Source organism: Rhinolophus ferrumequinum, chromosome 6 (genome assembly GCF_004115265.2).
Source record: "Rhinolophus ferrumequinum isolate MPI-CBG mRhiFer1 chromosome 6, mRhiFer1_v1.p, whole genome shotgun sequence".
In the NCBI taxonomy this organism is placed as follows: domain Eukaryota; kingdom Metazoa; phylum Chordata; class Mammalia; order Chiroptera; family Rhinolophidae; genus Rhinolophus; species Rhinolophus ferrumequinum.
The window spans coordinates 73,722,883-73,746,374 of NC_046289.1; the positions used below are offsets into that span (position 1 = coordinate 73,722,883).

General features: G+C 36.9%; 1 protein-coding gene across 1 annotated transcript; it reads left to right on the forward strand.

The window, feature by feature from the left end:
* Window positions 1–5,465: 5,465 nt before the first annotated feature.
* On the forward strand, window positions 5,466–23,478 carry RNF212B (ring finger protein 212B). Its single transcript, XM_033109117.1, is given in 16 exon segments — window positions 5,466–5,588; window positions 7,027–7,127; window positions 8,987–9,039; window positions 9,438–9,512; window positions 15,930–16,045; window positions 16,689–16,749; window positions 17,435–17,463; window positions 18,442–18,488; window positions 18,708–18,750; window positions 18,914–18,974; window positions 19,367–19,415; window positions 20,378–20,417; window positions 20,704–20,804; window positions 21,478–21,539; window positions 23,038–23,071; window positions 23,074–23,478. Coding segments are annotated over 15 exon segments (897 nt in total). The 5' UTR covers window positions 5,466–5,588; window position 7,027; the 3' UTR covers window positions 23,100–23,478.
* The last annotated feature ends 14 nt before the right edge of the window (window positions 23,479–23,492 follow it).

The following is a 23,492-nucleotide window of genomic DNA, read 5'->3' on the forward strand; positions in this document are numbered from 1 at the left end:
ATATTAGCGGATAGATATCTGTTTGAGTCCCTGTTTTCAATACTTTTGGGTATACATTTAGGAGCACAATTGCTGGGTCATATGGTAGGGTAGTTCTTAACTTTTTGAGGAACCACCAAATTGTTATCCAGCAAAAACACCATTCTACATTCCCACCAGTAGTATATGAACGTTTCAATTTCCCCACATCCTCCCTAACACTTGTAGTTTTCCTTTTAAAAAAATTACAACCATCCTAATAGGTGTAAAATGGTATCTCATTGTGGTTTTGATTTGCATTTCCCTAATGACTAATAATAGTGATCAACTTTCTATGTGTCTATTGGCCATCTGTGTTTTCTCTGCAGAAATGTCTATTCAATTCTTTTGCCCATTTTTCAACTGAGTTGTTTTTTTATTGTTGAGTTGTTGGTGTTCTTTATATATTCTGGTAATTAAACCCTTACGACATATATGATTTGCAAATATTTTCTCCCATTCTGTAGATTACCTTTTTGCTCTCTTGATAATGTGCTTTGATGCACAAAGTTTTTAATTTTAATAAAGTTCTATATACCCCTTTTTTTCCCGTTTTTTTTTGCCTGTTCTTTGTCATATTTAGAAACCATTCTCAAATCCAAGGTCATGAAGATTTGCTCCTATATTTTTTCATAATTTTTGTTATTACATTTAGCTCTGATCCATTTTTAGTTAATTTTTATATATGTAGCAAGGGCCCAACTTTATTCATTTTTTCATGTGGATATCCAGTTTCTCCAGCACTATTTATCAAAGAGACTATTCCTTCCCCCATTGAATGGTTTTGGCATGATTGTTGAAAATCAATTGACCATAGATGTAAACGTTTATTTCTGGATTCTCAATTCTATTCTATTGGTCTACTTGTCTATCTTTATGCCAGCACCACACTGTTTTGACTATGGTAGCTTCTTAGTAAGTTTTGAAATTAGGAAATGTGAGTCCTCCAACTTTATTCTTCTTTTTCAAGATTGTTTTGGCTACTCTGGGTCCCTTGAAATTCCACATGCATTTTACGATGGGTTTTTCAGTTTGTGCAAAAAACACCATTGAGATTTTGATAGGGATTACACTGAATCTGTAAATCACTTAGGGTAGTATCGTCAACAGTATTAAGTAGTTTCCCATGTATAAGTCTTGCACTTCTTTTGTTAAATTTATTCCTAAGTATTTTATTCTTTTTGATGCTATTATCATTGGAATTGTGCTTTTATGGACAACTGATTTATTTATTTATTTACTTAGGAATATTGGGGAATGGTGTGTTTTTCCAGGGCCCATCAGATCCAAGTCAAGTCATCCTTCAATCTAGTTCTGGCGGGCGCAGCTCAGCTCCAAGTCCAGTTGCCATTTTCAATCTTTAGTTGCAGGGGGCGCAGCCCACCATCCCATGCAGGAATTGAACTGGCAGCCTTGTTGTTAAGAGCTCGGGCTTTAATCAGTTGAGCCATCTCGCCACCCCTCCGGAAGCTCAGCAGCAGCTAGTTGTCTTCAATCTAGTTGTGGAGGGCACAGCTCCCTGGCCCATGTGGGAATCGAACCCGCAACTTGTTGTTAAGAGCTCACACTGTAACCAACTGAGCCATCCGGCCGCCACATGGACAACCGATTTTTTTGACAAAGGCAATTTAGTTAAGAAAAGATGATCTTTTCAATGAATGGTGTTGGAACAACTGAATATCCATATGCAGTAAACAAAAACAAAACAACAAATACGAAGGAAAGAACTTTAATCTATACCTCATACAATATAGAAAAACTAACTCAAAATAAATCGTATTCCTAACTGTAAATCAAAAACTATAAGTCTAGATTTCTAGAATTTCTAGAAGAAAACATGGGGGGAAAAATCTTTGTGACCTTGGATTAGACAAACATTTCTTAGATATGACACACACACACACACACAAAGCTCCAAAAAGAACAAACTGGTAAATTGGATTTTATCAAAAGTAAAACCTGCTTTTCAAAAACCACTATTAAGAGATTGAAAAGACAAGCCACAGACTGAGCATACATTTGATAAAAGTCTCATGGGAAGATTTTTCTCCCCCCTCCTAGATTATAAGTATTCACCCATGTCTTCTTCTAGCACTCACATGTTTCATTTTTATATTTAGATTTTTGACCCATTTGAAATTTATCCTAGGGAATAATGTGAGATACAGACCCAATTTCGCATTTTTCCAAATGGCTATCCAGTTGTCCCAACTCTAATTCATTAAAAAATTCAACTCCTCCCCTCCATTGAATTCGCCACCTTTATCGTAAATTCAATTGTCCAAATGTACATGATTCTGTTTCTGGACGTTCTATGTTATTAGTTTGTATGTTTATTCTTTTACCAATATCACACTTTTTAAATTATAGAGGCTTTATAATATGTTGTAATATTGGATGTAGCCAGCTTTCCACCCACATGACACTAAAAATTTTTAGGGTTTTCCTAGATATTCTTATTTGTTCATTTGATCGTTTTCCACATGAACTTTATAATCAATTAGTTTAATTACAGAAAGGCAACCTGTTGGTGTTTCTTACTGGGATCATGTCAAGATCCATTTCTTTATGCTAACATTTGTCTCGTTCAGTAATGTTTCAAAGTTTTCTTCATATATATTTGCATATTTCTGTATTGCCTAAGCATTTTGTCTTCTTTGTTGATATTTTAAATAGAGTCTTCTCACCCATTTTATCTTCAAACTGGTCATTATTTGAATATGGAAAAGTTACTGTGTTTCTCTTTGTTACTTTTATAATCTGTTACTTTACCTAATTTTATTATTTACAGTAGTTTCCCATTGATTCTTCAGATATACAATGATATAATCTGCAAAAAGAGATGTTTTTATCTTATTCTTTTAAATTAATGTTCTGATACTATGTTAAGTGTACTAGCATTCTTGTCTCATTCCTGACCAGCAAGAATATCTCTAGTGTTTCCTATTTTTAAAATGTTGATTTTTACACACACACACACACACACACACACACACACACACACACCTTTTACCTTTTAATTATGTTAAAGAAACATCTATTGATTGCTACTTCATTGAGATTTTAAATCAGAAATGGATGTGAATTATGACAAATGCTTTATTGGCAATTGTGGAAATTATCACATATTTCTTTTTAGAAATATTACTATAATAAATTACGTCAATGGATTTGCTAATATTGAACCATCCTTTCATTCCTGTAATGAACATCATTTGGTCATAATGTGTAGTTTTAAAAATGTGTTGTTAGGGTGTCTGGTGGGATCAGTGTTTGGAGCACAGTGCTCATAGCTCCAGGGTCGTTGGTTCAATTCCCACATGGGCCAGTGAGAAACAACAACTTGAGCTTGGAACTGAGCTGCCTGTGGGTGGCTGGTTGGCTCAGTGGTTAAGAGATCAGTGTTCATAACACCAAGGTTGCAGGTTCGATTCCCACATGGACCAGTGAGCTGTGCCCTTCACAACTAGATTGAAGGCAACAACTTGACTTGGAGCTGAACTGCGCCCCCCATCTCCAAACATACACACACACACACACACACACACAACTAGATTGATAGAAACGACTTGACATGGAGCTGGTGGGTCCTGGAAGGACATACTGTTCCCTATTATTCGCCAATAAAAAAATTTTTAAAAATGTGTTGTTATATTCTATTTGCCAATATCTTATTTAAGATTTTTGCATCAATATTCACAAGCGAGACTGTTCTGTAGTTTTGTTTTATTGCATCTGTACGATATTTATTAGTTTTTGATATCAATGTTAAGTTCATTCAAATTTTTTGGAATTTTTTTCCTTTTTCTATGACCCAGAATATTTACATAGAACTAAGATTATATTTAGAAAAACCATTTATTCAATGGTTTGAGTTGTGAGCTTAACTAATCACTTTTTTTTTTTATAGAACTTCATTTTTACTTGAAAGAACAATTAACAAACTATAGTTATTCAGACTTGGGTACTTGGCAGACATTTTGTCCAAAACAAACAAAACAAGCTTGTCATGTCAAAGAAAACAAGTGACAGTATTTGTTGTCAATAATAAAATTCAAACTTTCAGATGAAAATTAGAATTTTGGAAAACTTGTATCTGCAGCTGTGGGATTGACAGCTTCCCAATACTCAAAGACTTTTCCATTGAGATAGGTAGTGATATTAATAAAACTGAATTTAAATATTGTATAATGAAATGTGTCAGTTTTTAATTTTGTGTAATGAAATGTGTCAATGTGCATAACTCAATGAACCTTCTTATTGTTTTCAAATGAATTAGTAAATAAATATTTTCAAATTTTTCAGTTTTAATAGCTAAAATGGTAAATATTAATAGATATGATCCACATAAACAAAAGCTCTTTGGGGAGAGAGTCTTCAATAATTTTTGAAAGGTAAAGGACCTCTGAGACCAAAAAGTTTGAGAACGACTACTTTGTGGATTCCTCAGGAAAAAGTTCATGTTCCTATTTTTGTCAATGACCTTTATACCTGAACAAGTATAAGGGGATATAAAATTTTTGGATCATATTTTCTTTTTGAAAATCTTGAAAATGCTATTTCATTGTTTCTAGCAAACAATGCTGCTGTACTAGAAGTCTGATGCCAGTATAACTTTCTTTTCCTTGTAAGTGACTAGTACTTTTTGTCTGGCTGCTCAAAGGGGTGTTTTCCTTATCTTTAAAGACCAATAGTTTCACTACAAAATGTCTTGATTTTGACTGTTCTGGGTCAGTTTTATCCTAATATAGTATGCCCTATCAATACGTAGACTTAGGTCTTATTTTATTTCAGGAAAATTTTCTCAAAAATGGTTTTAAATATGTTCTGATACATTGCTCTGGTTTTCCTTGGGGGCATAAATATGTGTGTATGCATATGTGTAAAATCTTTTTTGCTTGTTTTCTGTATCTATCACTTTCTCTTGAAAACTTTTTTCTTTCTTTTTTTCCAGTCTTCTTTCAGCCCTAATTGTGCTTTTTTCCCATTTTTCATTTCTGAAAAAAGTTTAGATTTTCACCCCGAGACTTCTTAGTTCTCATTTAATACCCGACTGTTCTCCATCCATGTCCCCTTTTAGCTTTTCTAATTCTGATTTATACTGTTCTTTCAAAGGATCTATTCTTTTCTTTATTTCATTTAAACATATTAGGTTGACGTTTTTATCTGCTTTATGATCATATTTTTCTAGTGTGTTATTGAGGTTTATTTTCACCTTGCTGTTTCCACAGTAACATGTACGGGATTAGGCCACATTCCTTATCTGTCCCAATCTTAACGAAGTAGATTTCCCTGACTATTGAAAAGCACCCTCGCCTCTTGCCGACCACCACGAGCCCCACTGTATCCTACACCGCGCAGGCGCCGGCCGTGTGCAGGCACCTGGCACCGCGCCCCGGCCCCGCCCACGCCTCGCGCACGCACGCGTCGCGGGCCACGCCCTGCTCCTTGCCTTGCCCTGCTGCGAGGCTCGTTGTATATTTTCCCGCCATTTCCAGCTCTTCCTGAGGAGAACTGGATGATTTCAGTAAGATCAGAGGCGTTTTGGGATCACGGCGGCGGCCCAGTGGGTAGGGAAGGAACTGCTGCTAAATTTGAAACTGCTGAATCCCCACCGCCCGTAGAAGCCAGGGAAGTCTTTCCCTCACAAACCCTGTTAACTCCCCTTCTTACAGGGGTTCATCTGGCCAACCCATTTGACTACAGTTGTTGTTGCTGCCCCTAAACAAACCAGAGTGTGTATAGTGGGACGTTTTCAGTAGTTCTGTAGACCAACTTCTTGGTAGAAGTTAGCGTATCGTGAGCAACAAATAGACATCTGAAGCTCACGGCTCAGATCGCGTAATTCCTTTGCATTGAACTGTTTATTCAGTAAGTTTATATCACGAATCTTGCCTTATGTGATAAAAATGTTAGAATGCGGCACAAGCTAGCCATCATTCTTTCAGCAAACTTCTCCATAAACCATTTAAAAACTTTTTTTTTTAAAGAGAAGACTGGTGGGAGGAAAAATTACCTTCTCTTTAAATTATTTCCCCAATTTCAAAAGAAATGAAACTAACAGATATTATATTCTTAAATAGAATATCAATGAAATTAAACATGAATTCATTAACCATATGAATTACAGCTCAGTATGTATCAGCTCAGTTCTGTATTTTTGACATGTCAATTTCTTCATTTAAAAATCTTACAAAGTCCCATTTATATACTTATGTACTTAAATTATATGTAATTATATTAGCAGAAAATATAGGATGTATGGTTGCTATGTATAACACAAAGTCTTATTTAATGTGGTAGCAAGAACTTGACACAGGGAATAAAGAGACTTGGGTTCTAATCCCAGACCTGCCACTAACTAAAGACGGAATTTAGGACAAGTCATTGAATTTCAGTGAACATCAGGTACCTCTTTTGAAAAACGATGGGATTGGATAAGATGTTAAATGATTTTCAAGACCCCTTCCAGATCTATGATTCTGAGTTTCTGTAGAGTAGAAGGGAAAGTGTACAAGCTGAGACAACGTTATCATTCACAACCATGTTTCCCTTAGTTAAAATGTGTCCCAAGTGGCTATTATTTGGCCCATTGTTCCTGGTTTCATCTCATGGTATCATAGGAAACTATTAGGAAAGAAATGGATGGTTCTTTTTTTAAAGATTAATTACAAATTGGTACATGAATTATTCCAGAAAACTTGGGGGGGGGACTGTAAAGGCAACACACACACACACACACACACCATTCTAAAAGAGTCCCATCATAGTCTTATTAAATACATATATATTATTATTTTTTAAATCGTATAACATAGTCTGAAATCTGCTTTTCTCACTTCATAGGTGTATGTATTTCCTTACAACTGGTTGGAATACCCACAATAATATGCCCACATCCCAATAAGATAGCAGGAGCTAAGCAGACATTGTTACATAGATTTTTGGACCGGCTACAATTCTTTTATGCCCCAGGTTATTCTTACTCTTCCTCTTTATCTGCTCCAGAATGGATTGGTTTCACTGCAACTGGTGTTTCCGAAAAGATGGGGACCATTTCTTTGTCACCAGCTGTGGCCATATTTTCTGTAAAAAGTGTATGACTGTGGGTGAGTGACTTAATTGTTTTCAGGCAAAAATGTTTTTAACCTAGAAATAATGATTAGTCATTTATCTGTGTGACTTGGGATAAAAATCACTTAGTAGGCCAAAGGTGGTAGAGATATGGCAGGAAACTGTTAATTATGGAAATCACAGAAATCCATTAATAAAGAATGATTTAGCAAATGGAATGTGCATTACTTGAGTAATCAAAGATACTTGTCAGTGTTTTGAAGCCCGGGGCAGGGAAAGCCACAAGATTATCAGACTGATTAGAGAAAAGAAAAAAATAAGAATAACAAATAGAATGGGTGAAAGTTTGGTTGGTAACGAGAGCCATTTCTAATGGGAAGTGCTCTAGCCTCTAAGGTCAATTTGATTCGAAATGATGATGATGTGGTGGTGGTGGTGATACCTTCGCAATTTAAAAAGTTCCCACGTGTACCGATTTTATATATTTTCACCACAATCCCAGGAGGTAATTATTAGTAGACCCACTTTACTAATGAGGAACTGGTTCAGATAGGGTAAGTGATTTGACCAAGTTCCTGGAGCTATTAAGTCTTAGAAATGAGACTTGAATTCAAGATGGTGAGGTTTTTTTGTTTGTTCGTTTGGGTTTTTTTATGCTAAAATACTTATGCAGTATGGAAATAGCCCAGAAGAGGGACTTAGGATAGGATACTTTGATCAAGGAAGATTTCACAGAAGAGGTGTTGCTTCAGTAGAGTTCTGAATAATAAACTGGAGTTTGCCAAGTGGATAGCAGGGAAGATCATTCTAGTTTAAGAGAACAGCATGTATAATGGCACACCACATCATAAAACCATAGTGCAGGGGAGACTACACATGGTTGAGATTTTTAGAGCATGAAAAACAAGGTAAGAAATGGTGAGAGACGAGGCTACAGAGATAGGGCAGTGGCCAGATGATGGAAGGCTCTATATGCCAGACTAAAGAACTGAACTTTATCCTGCAGGTGACGGAGAGCTGTGGAAGTTTGCTTTGTGTTTTTCTTAAATAGAAGCATGATTTGCATTTGCTAGCTCACTCTGGCAATAATATGGAGGGAAGTCTGGGAAACAGCTTTAGCACCCAATGAAAGAAGAGCCAGGTTAGGTAGCCTCTGGAGAAGCTACCTAACCTCATGAATCTCATGACCCTTTTAAGTTGTCTGCTAATGTTAACGAAGCTGTTGACTATGGTAAGAGCAGCTCACTTTGGAGCTGTTTGTCTCAGTGAAGCATCTGTCATGTGATGTTTTCTCCTGACATGGCATTTATCTTAATCAATAACCAGCAACACCACTAAAATTTCAACTTACAAGGAAAGATTAGGAATTTCAATTTTCTCATCTTTCAGAATGGGTTCATTAGATAGGAGAGTAGGAGAGCTTCAGAACAAGATCCAGGAATATTAGCAAAGTTAGAACAGGGCAGAAAAAATTGGGGAGTTTTTTATAGTAATGTGTGCTAAGTGTGAGGTAGATGGAATGAAAAAGAGTAACTTAAAATTGAGATCAATGGTGCTTTTGTACTCTTCCCAGTACTCTTATAAATGTACTCTAGTACTTCCTGCTGGGGCGTTAGATCTGTACCTCACCCACAGAAGATAATTGGGGATTTATAAAGAGGGAGATGGGTAGAGCACAGTGTGAAAGTCTTACATGTCATCAACATACAAGTTTGGAAATACTGATGTAGAGAACAGAGCTCAAGTAGATGTCCTTTTATAGCAAATGGTATTCTAAATTCAGTAAGAACCCTCTTTTCTTCTCTTGCTAGCCTACTTGACTGTTACTGTGTACTTGAGGAAAATCTTACCTCATGTCCATGAGAACCAAACATTTTTTTCCCTTTCCCCCTAGAAAAATGTTCTGTTTGTGGAGCTGCCTGCAAGCATCTGGCTCTTTCTGATAATGTAAGTTTTTCTTCCCCTCCCACAAACGATCTTATCCCATTCCTGGCCTGTAGGAAGTATACAAAGAGTATAGTTGATGAGGGACTAATCACTGAAATTTTTAAAAAAGAAAGAAAAGAAACAAGCAAAACTCGATGATAGTAATTGTAAAAAGAAAAAAGTGGGGGTGGTAAACAACAGATAGAATTATTTGTGGCTGCTGTTACAGAAACACAAGGTAAGGAGAATTAGGACATATAGTCTACATCTCCTGGAGCAGTGGTGATTGCCCTTTCACTTAGCTCAGTGAAATAATACCAGGTGCTTTAGACGGGGTAGTACATCCTTTGCCGTATTTACCAGAATTTTATTTGATTTCTTTGTGGATATACTCAATGTTTGTCTTACTCTCTTCATAGCTGAAACCTCAGGAGAAGATGTACTTCAAAAGCCCTGTGGAGACAGCTTTGCAGCATTTTAGTCACATCTCTCAGGTATGAGAAACAAAGGTGAAAAAACTCTGATTATCCAGGCTAGTTCTAAGTGCATCTTATTTCGTTATCAAAGGTTCTCTTTTAAAACTTTTTTTTAATTGGGGAATATTGGGGAATAGTGTGTTTCTCCAGAGTCCATCAGTTCAACCAGCAACCTTGTTGTTGAGAGCTCGCGCTCTAACCAACTGAGCCATCCGGCCGCCCCTCCGGAAGCTCAGGGGCAGCTCATTGTCTTCAATCTACTTGTGGAGGGCACACAGCTCAGCTCCAAGTCCAGTCACCATTTTCAATCTTTAGTTGGAGGGGGTGCAGCCCACCATCCCATGTGGGAATTGAACAGGCAACCCCATTGTTCAGAGCTTGCTGCTCTAACCAACTGAGCCATCTGGCCGCCCCCAAAGGTTCTCTTTAAACTTCCTCTCCATTGGTACACAGTGGAGAGAAATTGGCTGCTGTTTGCTTTTTTCACTGATGATACAAGTCTCAACAGTTAACTTTTTACTGACCCAGAATCTGTGATAGGCTGTAAAAACCACTATGTAGCTGACATCTTGCCTTGTACTTCCTAGTTCTATTAAGTAATTTTCAAGAGTAAAGAAGGTTCTAGGGAGATTTATAATCTTTCTGTGCAGATTAATGCATCTTTTGAAAATGTATTTGAATATATAGGCCTGACCCTGCAAACATTGGGTTTAGTGGTCTAACTCTCCCATTCTCACTTTTCAATAACCTTTCTTAGTAATGCATATATATTTAATTCTTCATTTAGTGTTCATAATTGGTTGCCTGGCTTTTAGAAAATATTTTTCTTTTCCTGATACATCATATGTTGGCATACCATTGACTTGGTCAGGAGTAATAGGAATGTGGAAGCTAGAGAGAAGGCAGGACAACTGTTTGAGAGAGTTCCCAAATTGTAAAAGCTTTGGATTTTCCCTCACACTCTGCAATTCTTCACTGGAATTATTTCATAGTCTAATGGGATTCCTATCTTGGTATGTTTCTTGAGATTTTATCACTATTTTTTTACTCTTACTTCTCATTCTTAGGAGAGTGTCTCTTTTCTAAATATGAAAAGGAGCCTTAGTCATTTTCTGGCTGAAGATAATAGGTTTAATTTTTCTTTGGTATCTCACTCCTTGGTTCTAACTCTCCAGATAGAGGAAGGGGAATTGAGGCTTTGGCTGCATCCTGCTTTTAGCTGCTTGAGTGAACCATCATATTTTAGATACTATTTAACATTATGGGGAGATAAAATCCAGCTGAGACTGAAGGAGAAATGTAAACAAGGTCACATGAACAAGAGAAAGAGCAGACCTTTGGTTAATAACTAAACCCAGGATTGGTTAATGATTAGTAGAGAAATTATATGTAGTCTGAATCTTAGCCTACCTATCATGGGACCAATTACACATGGTCAAATAATCAAGATAAAATAAATGGAAAAGGGTCAGTTAATCATCACTTTAGTGAAGGGTCAGTTTGGTGAAGTCAGCAATGTCTGAAAATGTGTTTTCCTAATTTGTGAAGTTGAATAACTGATCCAAGTAATGTCTAGATTGCCTCATTCAGACTTTTGCTTAAATTTTCCTTTCTCAGTCAGACCTTTACTGATTCAAATATCTGAAATAGTAGGCCCAACACTTTCTATCCCTTACCCTGCTTTATTTTTCATCATAGCTCTTATCTCTAACATTATATATTTGTTTACTGTCTGAATCCTGCACTAGAATGTAGTAAGCTCCATGAAGGGAGAGATTTGGTTGGTTTTGTTTATAGTTGTATACCAAGCTCTTCAGATAGTTCTTAATATGTATTGGACACTCAAAAAATTGTTGAATGAATGAATGAATGGAATGTTGATCTAAATATCCATTTGTGTTTTAATCATCCCCAATCTCTTTAATGACCTGACAAGGGCATTTTTCTGCTGTACTACTCTATGGCCAATAGTTGATCAAGCTGCCTGTTTTGAATTCTTCTTTTTGTTTTACTTTTATTTATTTTTTAAGTGTGTTTTTCCAGGACCCATCAGCTCCAAGTCAAGTAGTTGTTTCAATCTGGTTATGGAGGGCGCAGCTCACAGTAGCTCATGGGGGGACCGAACTGGCAACCTTGTTAAGAGCACCGTGCTCTAACCAATGGAGCTAACCCGCTGCCCCTTGTTTTGAAATTTTTACTCACCTCTAGATAAAACTGTCTGTCTTTGAGGATTGGAAAGCCCCATTTGGACCTGTTAGCTTTCTTCTGTTCCCGGGTCATAGACTACATGCACCATTATCCACAACTAGCATCTTCCACATGCATGCAGTAATTGTTCCTTCTTTGGTAAAGCCTTCTCTGGTTCCTGTAGGCAGAGTTTTGCTCTGTCCTTTGTACTCCAATCCCACCTTGTTCTTAACTATGCAAAAGTATAATACCTAACTCTGCGAAAGTGTTTTTAATTTATTTGTTCATATGTCTGTTTCACTAAACTGAAGCTTTTGAAAGTCAGGTATCATCTTTGTATTGCCCGATACCTACCTAGGTACCTGGCACAAATTAGCTGCATTAAGAAATGTTTATTAAATGAATGAATGAATGCACATTGAGGTTGGGAGGAAGAGAGGAATAATTCAAGGTAAAGTCAGAGAAAGAGGCTTGATAGTATAGGTACCTGTAGGCCAAGATAAGGAATTTAGATTTTCTTCTAAGTGCAGTGGGACACCATTGAAATGTTTTAAGCAAGGAATTGGCATTGTCTGTCTGACACATAATTTTCAAAGAGAATATGGCTGTGAGTAGAGAATAAACCATAGAGAAGTTAAGAGTAGAAGCAGGGAGACCAGTTAGGAGGCCATAGGATACATATGGATACATAGAACTGGAAATAATACAATGAATAGTATGGGTCGTTGTCCTTTGATAGCTCATCACCAAATAGTAGTATCCATATGGGATACATCGGCATCACCCTGCTTCTCCAATTATCAGCTCATGGCTGGTCTTCCTTTATGCCTACTGCCACCTCATCCCAATTATTCTGAAGCCAAAACTAGGTATCATTTCAATCTGTAAATATTTTAGAGTGTGTCTTTAAAAGATGGGGACTCTTTTCTTAAATATAACAATGTTTTAGGGTGTGTCTTTAAAACTTGGGGACTCTTTTCTTAAATATAACAATGTCATGCTAAAATAACAATTCCCTAATATCAGCTCATCAATCAGCATTCTCATTTCCCCAGTGGTCTCCTGATTATTTTAAAACTTTGTTTGAATTGGGTTTCAATAAGGTCTGTATAGTTCAGTTGGTTATATCGTTTAAGTTTCTTTTAAACTATATGTTTCCTCTCATTTCTTATTATTTTTGAAGAAAATGGTCTTTTGTTCTGTTGAGCTGTTCACAGCCCTGTGGATTTTGTTCATTATATTCCCATGGCATCATTTAATATGCTCATCTATGCTCTGTGTTTCCGATACGTTAACAGATTTAGTCTTAATCAGAATCATTTGACTGAGGGGATGGGAGGCAAGAATACTTTATAGCAGTGTTGTGTTTCACCAAGTGTTATGTAATGGTCTTCTGTCTCTTGTTTTGTGTGATGGTAGCCATTGATGAACTTTACATTGATCCATAAGTCATTAGGAGTTGCAAAATGCTGATATTTTAATTTTGTCATTCCTTTCTCATTTTTGTTTTTAGCTAGAATATGTCTATAAAGAGAAATTTCCTCTTCTCAACTGTATGATTAACTTGAGAAATAATTTAAAAATACTAAGACCTTTAGATATTATGGAATAAAGGAGTCAGCTTCACAACAGATATGTAAGTCAAACTAGTAGGTTTTGAGTGTCAATGGGAGGTGGCGAACTTACCAGTCCCTTTAAAGTAAATTTCTAAAACTTAGCAACTCCTTTATATTAGGTTGGTGCAAAAGTAATTGCAGTTTTTGCAATTTTTTTAACCTTTTAAACCGTAATTACTTTTACACCAACCTAACAAATGTTCAAAACATTAACATTTCATGGGAATATAAATCCTCAACTGAAAAAAAAAAACTCTTGGCGGCCAGATGGCTCAGTTGGTTAAAGCGCGAGCTCTCAACAAGGTTGCCATTCCATTCCGGCATGGGATGGTGGGCTGCACCCCCTGCAACTAAAGATTGAAAACAGCGATGACTGGACTTGGAGCTGAGCTGTGCCCTCCACGACTAGATTGAAGGACAACTACTTAGAGCTGATGGACCCTGGAGAAACACACTGTTCCCCAATATTCCCCAATAAAATTTATAAAAAATGAAATAAAAACTCTGACATTTAAAAATAAGAATTAGGAGTGCTCGCTTCGGCAGCACATATACTAAAAATAAGAATTAGGAAAGCCATTCTTTAGTACAAAAAATACAGTCGGTCAAGCTAATATTCATTTCCAAAATATATATTACTTTTATAAATAAACAAAACCACTTTTTAAAAATAAAGCAGTAAAATGCACACCCCATGTTGGACCAAATATCTTATATCTTACCATAATAAACTACTGAGCTCCCCCTTTGCTTTCATTATGGTGCCTCTCTCAATTACTTTCTCCAGCCTCTTGCCATTACTGGGCCTAATTCAGAATTGAAGTTTTAAAATACTCTCTTCAGTAAATAAAATAAAATTTATGTTCCATGTTATCAATTCTGAAATGATTGGGAATCCTAATGACAACCAGGATACCCTTACCTGGTCCTAGTATAGAAATATAGGAGAGAAATTTGGGTCTAGAAGTTGGTAGTTTCATGCATTGTTCCAAAAAAATAGACAATATTTAACACTTGGAGATATCCAGACAGTGTCTAGTGTTATCAACAGAACTACTTTTATTATCTGCTCTATGTTATCTTATTAACAAAATAATTGCAACTTAAAAAACGAAACAAAAAAAAGTGAGTAAAATTAATGAGTGTGCTAACAAGATTTTTTAAAATACTAAGATTCATTACTGAGTTAAGTTCTAGAATCTTCTTTGGTAGATGTATTTGAAATAGGCTAAACATTTGTACTCTAGCATCAGGCCAAACCACTTGTTCCTGTCCTCTAACACTTTTTTGTGGGTGGTTGTTTTTTGGATCCATCTTTCTTTTTCTTGGAATGATCAGATCTGAGATTTGGGTTTGAGTTTTTTGGGGCTAAGTAGGCAAAGTAAGCCTGCTTAGGCCTAGGCAGAAGGCCCTTCAGCACTCCAGTCTGGCTCCCTGGAGTTCCACAGTGGGGTCTGTTCCCTGTGCATGTATGACCCTTGGTAGTCTCAGAGGGAGAACCAGTCTAGGGCAGGATTTGGCTTTCCTTGGCCCTAGCCTGATACTAACTTAGTTTCACTGCAAACTGATCCTAACAGGAGATTAGGATGTTTGGGCTACTGTCTCTTGGCTACATATTACATCTGTCTGTAATATCTATTGTTTCCCCCACCACCACCATTCTAGGTAACTCTCAGGATTCTGAGTGACTTTTTTTCTGCTTCTGCACTGTTCAGATTTTCTGAAATGAACATATTGAAAACAACTTAAAAAAATAGACTACAATGAATTATTTACTTAGAATTAGTTTAGTTTGCTTTAAGTAGAAAGAAAAGAGGCTAGAGACTATATAAACTCTTAAGTACAATTCTGTGGTAAAGTGACAAAAACAACTTGCAAAGTAAGTGAGAACAAACGTTTATGACAAGAATACCAAGATCTAAGGAAGGACCTTAGACAAAAGGTTTATAGTCTTGAGTAGGAAGGAAGCAGATGAGACATAAATACTGCTGTGTATTCAAAAGTAGAGCCCGACAAGGCTGAAACCCTTTCTAATTATTAACTTTTGATCTCATTCAGTATTCCCATGATAGGCACATCAGTACATCAAATGGTAAAGCAAAAGATCAAATTATTTGTCCATGCCCAGAAATAAAATTCAGAAATAGGTAATCCCCTTCTGTACCTCTCTGCCCATTACTGTAGCAGCATAAACAGCTTGTAAGTGCCTCTGTGTGAATATTTTAGGGAAAGTAAATTGGTTACTAGTGCTCTGGAATGTGGAAGCTGAGTCCAAACTAATAAGATAATTTCATACTAATCTGATAAGTTAGATCAGAACCAATTCTAAGCTTGAAAAAGTTTTTTGGGTGTCACTCGTCTTCTTTAAGATGAAAGATTATATTTTTAAATGGGCCTTCTACAATGTCAAAATATTCCCATTAGAATATTAGGAAATCATTGTCTGGAAATGAAAAGCTTTGGCTTTCCCTAGCATTGAATCCTGTATTTTTGGAAAGTCATGAATTAGGCCAGATGTTCCAGAAGAAAATACTCTGTAATAAAGTATAAATTCGTGGATTTCCCTTTGTGCCAGAAGTAAGGGGAAAGGAGTTATGGGGTTGTTTATCAAAGGTCTGTTTTTCCTGAGTAGGTGTGGAGTTTCCAGAAGAAACAAACAGATCTCCTCATCGCCTTTTATAAGCATAGAATTACAAAGTTAGAAGCAGTTGTGCTGGAGGCACAGCAAACAGTGACCAGCCAGGAAAAGTAAGTAACAAATCAAATCACCAGAGTTGTTTTTTTTTGTTTTTTTTTTTCCAGAGAAGCTGTTGCCTTTAATTCCTTATGGTTGCAAAGCCTGTAAATTGCTCCATGTGTGTTTGTTTGTTTTGGATAAAATCAGGTACAGAATTCTTGGTCCCCTCAATCTCCATTTTATTTTTATCTTTCTTCTTTCAAGAGGCCCTCCTCACTTTATAGGGTTCCTCTTCTGTTTCCCCCAATCAAAAACTGCTTCTTCAGAGAAATCAGAGGTAGCTTTTTCAGTGATAAAGAGACAGCATTTAAAATGTTACCTGTAAGAAGGTCTATTTTGGAAATATTAAGCTAAAACATGGAATCCTTGATGGAAATTTTCAGACATTAGCAGGCCAGGGCTGTGTGTGGAGAGGAAATGGAATTCTATATAAACTCCTCTGAAATCATACCAAGTGACTGCTTATTTTGTCCACCTGATTCTTCTCACTATCAAAACCCTGCCATTGTCTCTCTAAATCACTAGATCTCTGACAGAAATAACTGTGCATCTCAGCATCTCTCCACAAGCATTAACTAGATGTTGATAATAATAAAAATCAGGCTTTTTATCCCACTGACCTGCTGGAGCTGATTGTTTCCATCTTTTGCCTAGAGAGCTGTCAGTACTAAGGAAGGAGAATGGAGAACTGAAGAAATTTCTAGCCATCCTGAAGGTGAATGAAATGAATTTTCCTTCCTATTATTTTCTCTCCTACTTTTCCCATCTATCTAGCAGACTGAATGGAATAGTGTTTCCTAACCTTTTTCACATCATGGTACATACAACTGATATTTGTACCATAAGCACAGTGTAATAAATGGATGAGGCCACAGAAGACCTTGGAGGGCTGAAAGGATCAATATCTAGGTAGCCCATTCTCAAACATCAATGAGTCATCACATACCATTTCGGAATCTCTCTTATAGAAGAGGCATCTGTTGTAACTTAAAATTTCTTTTCAAGAATCCCACAGCACCTCAGCACCCTTCCTCTCCCTCAAACTCTATTTCCTAGACATTTCTCTCTTCCTAAAAATGTTCTTTGTATTTTATATAATGTTCCTATTGATCCTACTCCTATAACTATTCTAGCACATTGTAATCCTGTCATTTTTCTTTCTCTCCCCCTATTTCTTCACGTATATCAGTCTGAAGGATTCTCAATGTATTTTTATGAAGAGGAACTAACATTTTATTCCCCCAAAGCTAAAAATTTCCTAAGGAAACTCTGCTGCTATTTTTTCTCCTATTGGAAATCACAACTAGCGTCCATTGCAGCTTAGTTATCTAACAAGTAAGGTCCATTGATTAGGACCCTTAAGCTGCCGCTTGCTTCAGTCCCGTTTTTTTCCCCTACAGGAATCTCCAAGTTGGTACCAAGGAAGCAGGTCAGTTTTATCAGGATCCATACTAGCCCTCTTTGAAAATTTCTGTTCTTTTTTAACTCTTGGCTGTAACTTCTGTGTGGGCTATGAGGTGGAGGAAATGGTTGATGAACTTATCTTTCACTTTTCCAAGAGTTACTTACTGAAAAGTGGTAAAGTAAAATCTTGAATATAATGCTCACTCTTGACCACCACCTTATGAAATACTGTCATCCTTCAAAATTCAGTTCACATGTCATTTCTTTTATGAAGACTTCATTAGGCAGAGTTAGATGGTCTATTTATTCAATAAATATTCATTAAGTGACTACTATTTATCAGGTGTTGGGTGTACATCACTAGTTACTCTAATCGGTAGTGTTAAATATTTTTAATATCAGCCTTGTATTGGTGGATTGAAAAAGACCTGGTCCATGCACTCACAGAAGTTACAGTCTAGTGTTCTTTCTTACTTCTGTACTTCTGATATACCCAGTATAACGCTTAAACATTGCTTTATTTATTTTCTCTCTCTCCCGTTAGCCTATGAGCCTCTCAGAGATAGGAATTATAATCTAGTTATCTTTGTAATCTCAGTATCTGTGACGTATAAGCAGTAAATTTATGGATGGATGGATGGATGGATGAGGGGATGGAGAGTGAGGGAATGGTTAGATGTAGTAATGGGTGGACAGATAGATATATGTAAAGTTGAGAGTACTTGGTAAGGCGCTGAGGGAGGAAAGAAGGACTTCAAAACTTCTCCTATTATGGGCAATAAAGAAGGGGAGAAGGTTTCACTTAGGGAGTTATAGAGCCAAGGAGTCTCATATGGAAACTGCTTCCATATTTTGGGATAATACCTATTAATACATAATAGTAAGAAATTTGTGCTCACAGGGGAAGCTATTATTTCTAAAAACAATGATCTGATTTATCCTCTGATGTGGCATTTAACTTCTACTTAAAGATATTAGAGCTGACTCTTTTTTTTCCTTGCAGGTCAACCACACCTCGACCAGTGGGCATTACTTCCCCATCACAGTTAGGTAGAGAACATTTTTGCCAAATATCTGTGTGAGATGATTTAATATCCTCTTCCCACATGGGAAATGGCTTCCTCTCAGAGACTAGAATGTAATTTTCCTAATCTTCTGTATGATATGAAAAGATCATACAATCAGATACCCACTTACAGTTGATTGGCTAGGCTAGGCAGAGCATACTATTGATGGCAGCTTTTCATTGTGCATTTTATTCTTTTTCAGTTACTCCACGACCTAGTTCTCAGCATAGCAGCCAAGTGGTCAGGTGAGTAGGAAACCTACATAGCAACATTAAAACTGTTGGCAAAAGTTGGAAGATGAAAGAAATACCGAGATGTGGCTGAGATAGGGACTGAGGAGACTTTAGGTCTGTATAAAAGTTTAACACCAGGTTTTTGTGTTTTTTCTTTTTGTCTCACCTTATACAGTAGGTCCTCCTCAGTGGAGTCTATCCCTTATAGAGTGGCTGGCTTTGGTACCGTGGGACAAGTAAGTAATAGTTACCTTCTCTTTCCCGATTGAGATTTCTAATGCTAAATGAAAGCAAAGATTTAAGTGGAGAATATTAAACTTATGTTGGTTTTAGCATAAATTACCCGATGCCATGCCTGGACTCTCTTTTCTTTTGGCAATGCAGACCTGATGTTAGAAGCTGACACAGAATGAATAGGGGTGGAATAGTGGAAGCATTCAAGGACTAAAGGAACAGTGTCATCATGTTCATTTTGGAAGTAGTAAAGTGTGGATCCTTCTTGGACTGGCATACCAACTTCAGGAGAACAAAATATGCTTCAATGTGTAGATATACAGAAATAGCAAGGAATATGGAAGCCAGAAAACCAGGATATATTTTTAATTGATGTTTATTATTTGTCCCTCAGGGAGCCAGAGGCCTTCAGGGAAGGAGCACTCCCAGAGACTCTTATACTGGTGAGGGGAGAGAGAGGGGTTACGTGTCAGAAATCAACATATTCTGTGCATACACCATCAGATTTCTGGTTTTCTGGTGCATAATATAATGCGTTTTTACCTTTTTTCCAATGATTCCAGTTATCTAGACATATGTTACTTCTTTTCAAATAATGACATTTCTGTTCTCAAACTTACAAGAAGAAAATAAAAATCTGAGTGATAGAAAGTCACTGAAAATTTCTAGTCAGATGGGTAACTTGACTCAAAATAATTGACTTTGGTTTTTTAAATTGCCACAAGATGGCAGTAGAAGTTAGGTTTAGAAGGAAGGTTAACTAGATGCCCATTATGTTAGCCTAACAGGTAATGTATTAAACATAAAAATATTCCAGTGAAGAAATATTTTGGTTTCATTTAATTTCTTGTCTCTTTCCCCTTAGAACTATTACTGTTAACTATTTTCAAGGGCATTAGCCAGTCCTTAGAGAATACTTATCAGAGAAGATTTCCCTTTCTTTCCAAAGAGGCAATTTTGAAATTTGCAAATCTTTCTGGATAACCATTTTTGAAATTCACGTAATAGTCTCCCTCCAATTCTTTCATATTCACCCCCATGAGAATGTAGATGTGCTAGCCAATTTATTTCTGTTAGGATAGTAGTAAAGTTCCCTTTTTCATTCTTGATTTTAGTTATTTGAGGCTTCCTTCTGTTTTTCTTGGACAGCATGGCTAAATATTAGTCCATTTTGTTGATCATTTCAAAGAACCAAAGATTAGAGCAGAAATAAAGATTATAGCAGAAATTAATGAACTTGAAAATAGAAAAACAATAGAGAAAAATCAACAAAACCAAAAGTTGGTTCTTTGACACATATACTGAAAATCTTTGATCCCCAGTTCTTTTGCACTGACCCCGAGTATACCTGAATCTCTTCTCCAGTGCATGGATTATCTCACAGGCTCAATTTTATGCTTTCCAGAAACCCCTTCACCAGCTTCCACTCTCAGCTTATCTTATAGGTGAGTAACACTATGTATGCTTCCTTTCACTTGGAATCTGTTCACACTGACACTCTGCCAGCACCCCTGGGGTTACTTCTCCACTGGCCTGTACCACTGAAGTTTATAATCTACCTTGTAAACAAAAGAGAAGGTTGACTAGAACTGTGTCTAATATACATTGGAATTACGTTATTCTCACTTCCAAGCAGGTTCTCTAGCCTAAATGTATAGGCTCTTCCTTTACATATGCTTTTTACCTTTATCTTTCCTTTTTTCTGCTGATGCTTTTATTTCTCCTCCTTAGACCTTCATCTGCCTCCTCTGGACTGGGGATTTTTTCTTTCAGACCATCCCTAAATGGTGGGGATTCAGGCCACACAAGTGTCCTCACTCCCAATAATTCAGGTAAGTTAAGTAACATTACCAAAGGATAGTAGCTTCAACCATGGACAGATATACTAAAATGAATACTTTTGAGGTAAAAAGGAAGTTGGGATTTGCCCCCACCCTGCCAAAAAAGCATTATCTTCAGTTTGACTCCTTAATAATCCTTTAAGTTATCGCATTTCCTTCACAGTGAAGGGAGGTTTAAGATTTTGCATAAATATCACTCATCCAGTCACTGGTTGAGTCCTGCTATTTAGGCAGAACGTTGACCTGTAGAGTTAAACTGGTTTTTTGTTTGTTTGTTTGTTTGAGATCCCTGTTTGAACATTGTTAGGAACTCAGTTCTGAATGAGAATAAAACTAGTATCCTATTTTCTCCCCACCTTTTTCGAAAAGGTAACTCACCTCCCAGTCCTTTTGACAAGAGGCTGTCATCTTCCATAGCTCATCAATATCTTTATATTGTTGCTACATTTTTCTACTCATAAACTCAAATCTCAGATCGCTTCCCATCTTCACAGGAAAAGAACAGACTTTATAACCCACCTCTTAAATTGCTTAGCTAACAGTCTTTTCCCTTCTGAGGAGTGTTCCACAGATTAAGAACTATCTGTTTACCCTGATCTGCGAGTAACACTAACAAAGAACTGCCCAAGGAAGTTATCTTTCACCATTCCATTCTATCCTTCAGGTCAGAGGGACAGCAGAAGCCCACTGGAGAGTCTTCCTGGTTTGCAGTTACCGGTCCTGCAGGTAAGCCTTGGCTACTCTAACTTGTCTGCGTATGAAAAACTCCCACGTTTAGGCCTGCACACTACATGCCTCATCCTGGTCTCCTGTTAGGGTGGCAAAAATGTAACCAGTGGAGAATGCATGGATTTCAAGTGTGGTGACCATGTCGACTCAATTTTCCAGAATAGTCTCCGTTTCAAAGATTCTGTCCCAGATTAGCTTCCTGGTTTGGGATTTTTAAATTAGGTAACATAGTTGTGAAAGGCTTTAAACTGAAAGGTCTTGGCCAAGGTGAACTAAGTATATGGCGCAATTGGCATTCCCAAATTTCACCAAAAAAGTATTCTTAATGGAATATATCTTTTGTGTAGAGGTACTGCTTGAACTAGGAAAAACCTTTTTTTTTTGGTTTATTTCTCCTGAAATAGCTAGAATGTTTTATAAAGTTATGAGACTATGATTCTAATCCGACAAAAAGAGGAAAAGGGCATGGGAACGAGAAGAGGTTTGTAATGAGCTCTATTCAATGAAAAGTTCAGTCTTTCAAGTTAACTTTTATGGCTTAGATTTTGAGGATATTTAAGCCCTTTTTCCATGTTAAGCTCCTAGGTGATCCCCAGGGCCATACTAAGATATTTTGTTTTCATATCCAATATTCTCTTTATTTCCATCAGCAAGAAATTAGGGTCTACGCCCTAAGAGGCAACTGGGGAAATAACGTCCCTCTCTAAGATCCTCACAAATGGAGGGATTAACCTACAGATGAGAAAGACTTAAGAGAGATAGAAACTATCTACAAATACATAGGCCCTCATTGGATCGTGATTGAAACAAACTAAAAATCTAGCTGTGAGCAAGTTGATGAAAATTGAAGACCTGTTGCACATTTGATATTAAGCATCGTTAATAGCTTTTTTGTAGGTATAATGCTATTGTGGTTACATTTTTAAAGAGTCTTTATCTTTTGGAGATAAGTACTAAGATGTTTATGGATAGGAAGTTAAGTGATTGTCTGGGTTTTGCTTTAGTATAATCTAGTGGAGAGGGGCAGTGAGTAAAAATGAAAAACTGGCCATGAGTTATTGAAGTTGGGTGATGGGTACATGTGAGTTCATTATACTACTCTACTTTTGTATTTTTTAAAAATTTCCCTAATAAAGTTTTTAAAAAATGTTACTGAAATGCTACCTCCCCAGAGGCATAAGAATTCTGCCTCCCTGGTAATCATCTCTGGGTGTGGTATTAATATTCCAGGTCTTCCTAAGTAGTTTGATTTTCCAGTATTCTTATTAACACCAGAAATCACTGAAATATTACAGTTTCATAAGTAACAACAAAACCTATGTCACACTAGATATAGCAAATCTTAGTTTGGAGAAGTTATCATGCAATGGCGAAAACTATGAGGAAGCAACAGTGGTGGTCTGCTGTCCTGGCAAACTTCATAAAATGGCTTGAGAGAGGGCCTGACTTGCCCTGTCGGTTATAAACATCCGTATCTGCTTGTCCTCTGCTGCAGACTCTCTACCAACAAAGGCAGATGGGATTAGCCAGGGAGAAGCGTGGACCACTCCCAGATAGACCATCTTCAAGGTCTGATCTATACATACTGCTGAAGGACGGACTGTAGCATCCAATACCCGTTAGACATGTTGGCCTTGGAAAATGTACCCCTGCCAGGTTTCCTGGTTTCACTCTGTACTTTCTCTCAGTCTTTACCATATACACCTCCTCAAAGTGGTCAGGATTTTATATAAGGGTACTGTCGCAGGAAGATGTTTCTATTTATCCCACAAGACATATGTAGCTTTCATTTCCTACAATTTGAAACAAAGGTTGTAAAAACAATTCTTGGCATCTTTGGGGTGAGGGGCAATATACTCATTAACTATGTTTTATTTCTGGATTTCATTTTCTATCTTCAAATACATTCTTCCATTGCCAGTGTTAACAACTTAACAATTCTGTTCCTTG